General features: G+C 43.5%; 1 protein-coding gene across 1 annotated transcript; it reads right to left on the reverse strand. All coding sequences in view use genetic code 11, as the record gives it.

Annotated features, from left to right (window-relative positions):
• Window positions 1-20: 20 nt before the first annotated feature.
• On the reverse strand, window positions 21-310 carry EGR_11215 (Ubiquitin; the record flags this gene model as incomplete). Its single annotated transcript, XM_024500462.1, has 2 exons — window positions 21-28; window positions 55-310. The coding sequence occupies 2 exons, from the start codon at window positions 308-310 to the stop codon at window positions 21-23; spliced, it is 264 nt and encodes an 87-aa protein (XP_024345124.1).
• Window positions 311-1,263: the final 953 nt, after the last annotated feature.

The raw sequence follows: 1,263 nt of genomic DNA on the forward strand, positions 1-1,263 counted from the left end.
CCTTCACATTCTCAATCGAGTCACTCGGCTCCACTTCCAGTGTGATAGTTTTACCGGTCAAAGTCTTCACGAAGATCTGCATCCCACCACGAAGACGAAGCACAAGGTGCAGAGTCGACTCCTTCTGAATGTTGTAGTCGGAAAGGGTACGGCCGTCTTCCAACTGCTTTCCCGCGAATATCAGACGCTGCTGATCCGGTGGAATGCCTTCTTTGTCTTGAATCTTAGCCTTCACGTTCTCTATCGAGTCACTAGGCTCAACCTCCAAAGTAATAGTCTTTCCAGTGAGTGTCTTCACGAAGATCTGCATGATTAGCACGCTCTAAGCACAACCGTTGTCGCAGTGGCTCTGCTCTCGTAAACGCTGCCTTAAATTTGCGTTGTTGGTTTGCGTAGGCTAAAGCAAACTCACAGTTGATTGGTTGCTACACCAGCAAACTAAACATATGACCACTCCTCATTGGTTAGACGGCTTTGTATCGTAAGCGCCATATTTGCATTCATGCATAGGCTACGCAGGTGATTATCGATTACTTCAAGTGCGTGCGTGCATGCATTGGTGCGCACGCGCCGGCTTTTTGCTACCTCTCATTTCTCCTCCTCCTTGCTAAGCTGCGTAAAACGTGGATTTTTGCATCATCTTACTTCATCCTCGGATTTCGCATTTTAATTTAATTCATCGATAACATAGTTTCCTTACATAATGGTAACTTTTACAAGTAGATCATTTAGGATTCCCGGTTTTTTCTGTTAAGTTGGGTAACCATAATGCCTCCTCACGATACATATGGGTATAAATAAAAGTAAAATGAAGGAGTCAGTCAGAAGTGCTTCTTTAAAAGTCCATAAAGCCGATTTGTTTTTTTTTTCGGTTACTTAGTCTTTAAAAGTCACCCTTTGTGCTTGAAAGTGATTTAGGTTTTGCTTATCCAACCTTGATAATGTACCAATTTCCGTTTCGAGGTTTAATTGCGAAAAATTGTCATGCAGGGAGTAGGTCGGAAAACAGTTTGGAGATTTTGCTAAGTTTATCTTTCTTGGGTAGTCACCCACAGTTCCAGACACCGGTGAGATTTCCGCATTCACAGCTGCAGAGCTTTTAAAAAGGGCTAGTCAGTGCTTTCGTCTCATCGCGTGGTTGAGGGATTTAGTTACTCCCCGCCAAGTTTAAGAGGATTATAAAAATATAAATTAGTTCCACGGCTACTACTGTGGTGAAAGGTATTGTGACCAGGTGTGGGGCGAGAATGCGGAGTTAAGGCA

The sequence above is a fragment of the Echinococcus granulosus genome, assembly GCF_000524195.1.
Source record: "Echinococcus granulosus chromosome Unknown EG_S00525, whole genome shotgun sequence".
Taxonomy (NCBI): Eukaryota; Metazoa; Platyhelminthes; class Cestoda; order Cyclophyllidea; family Taeniidae; genus Echinococcus; species Echinococcus granulosus.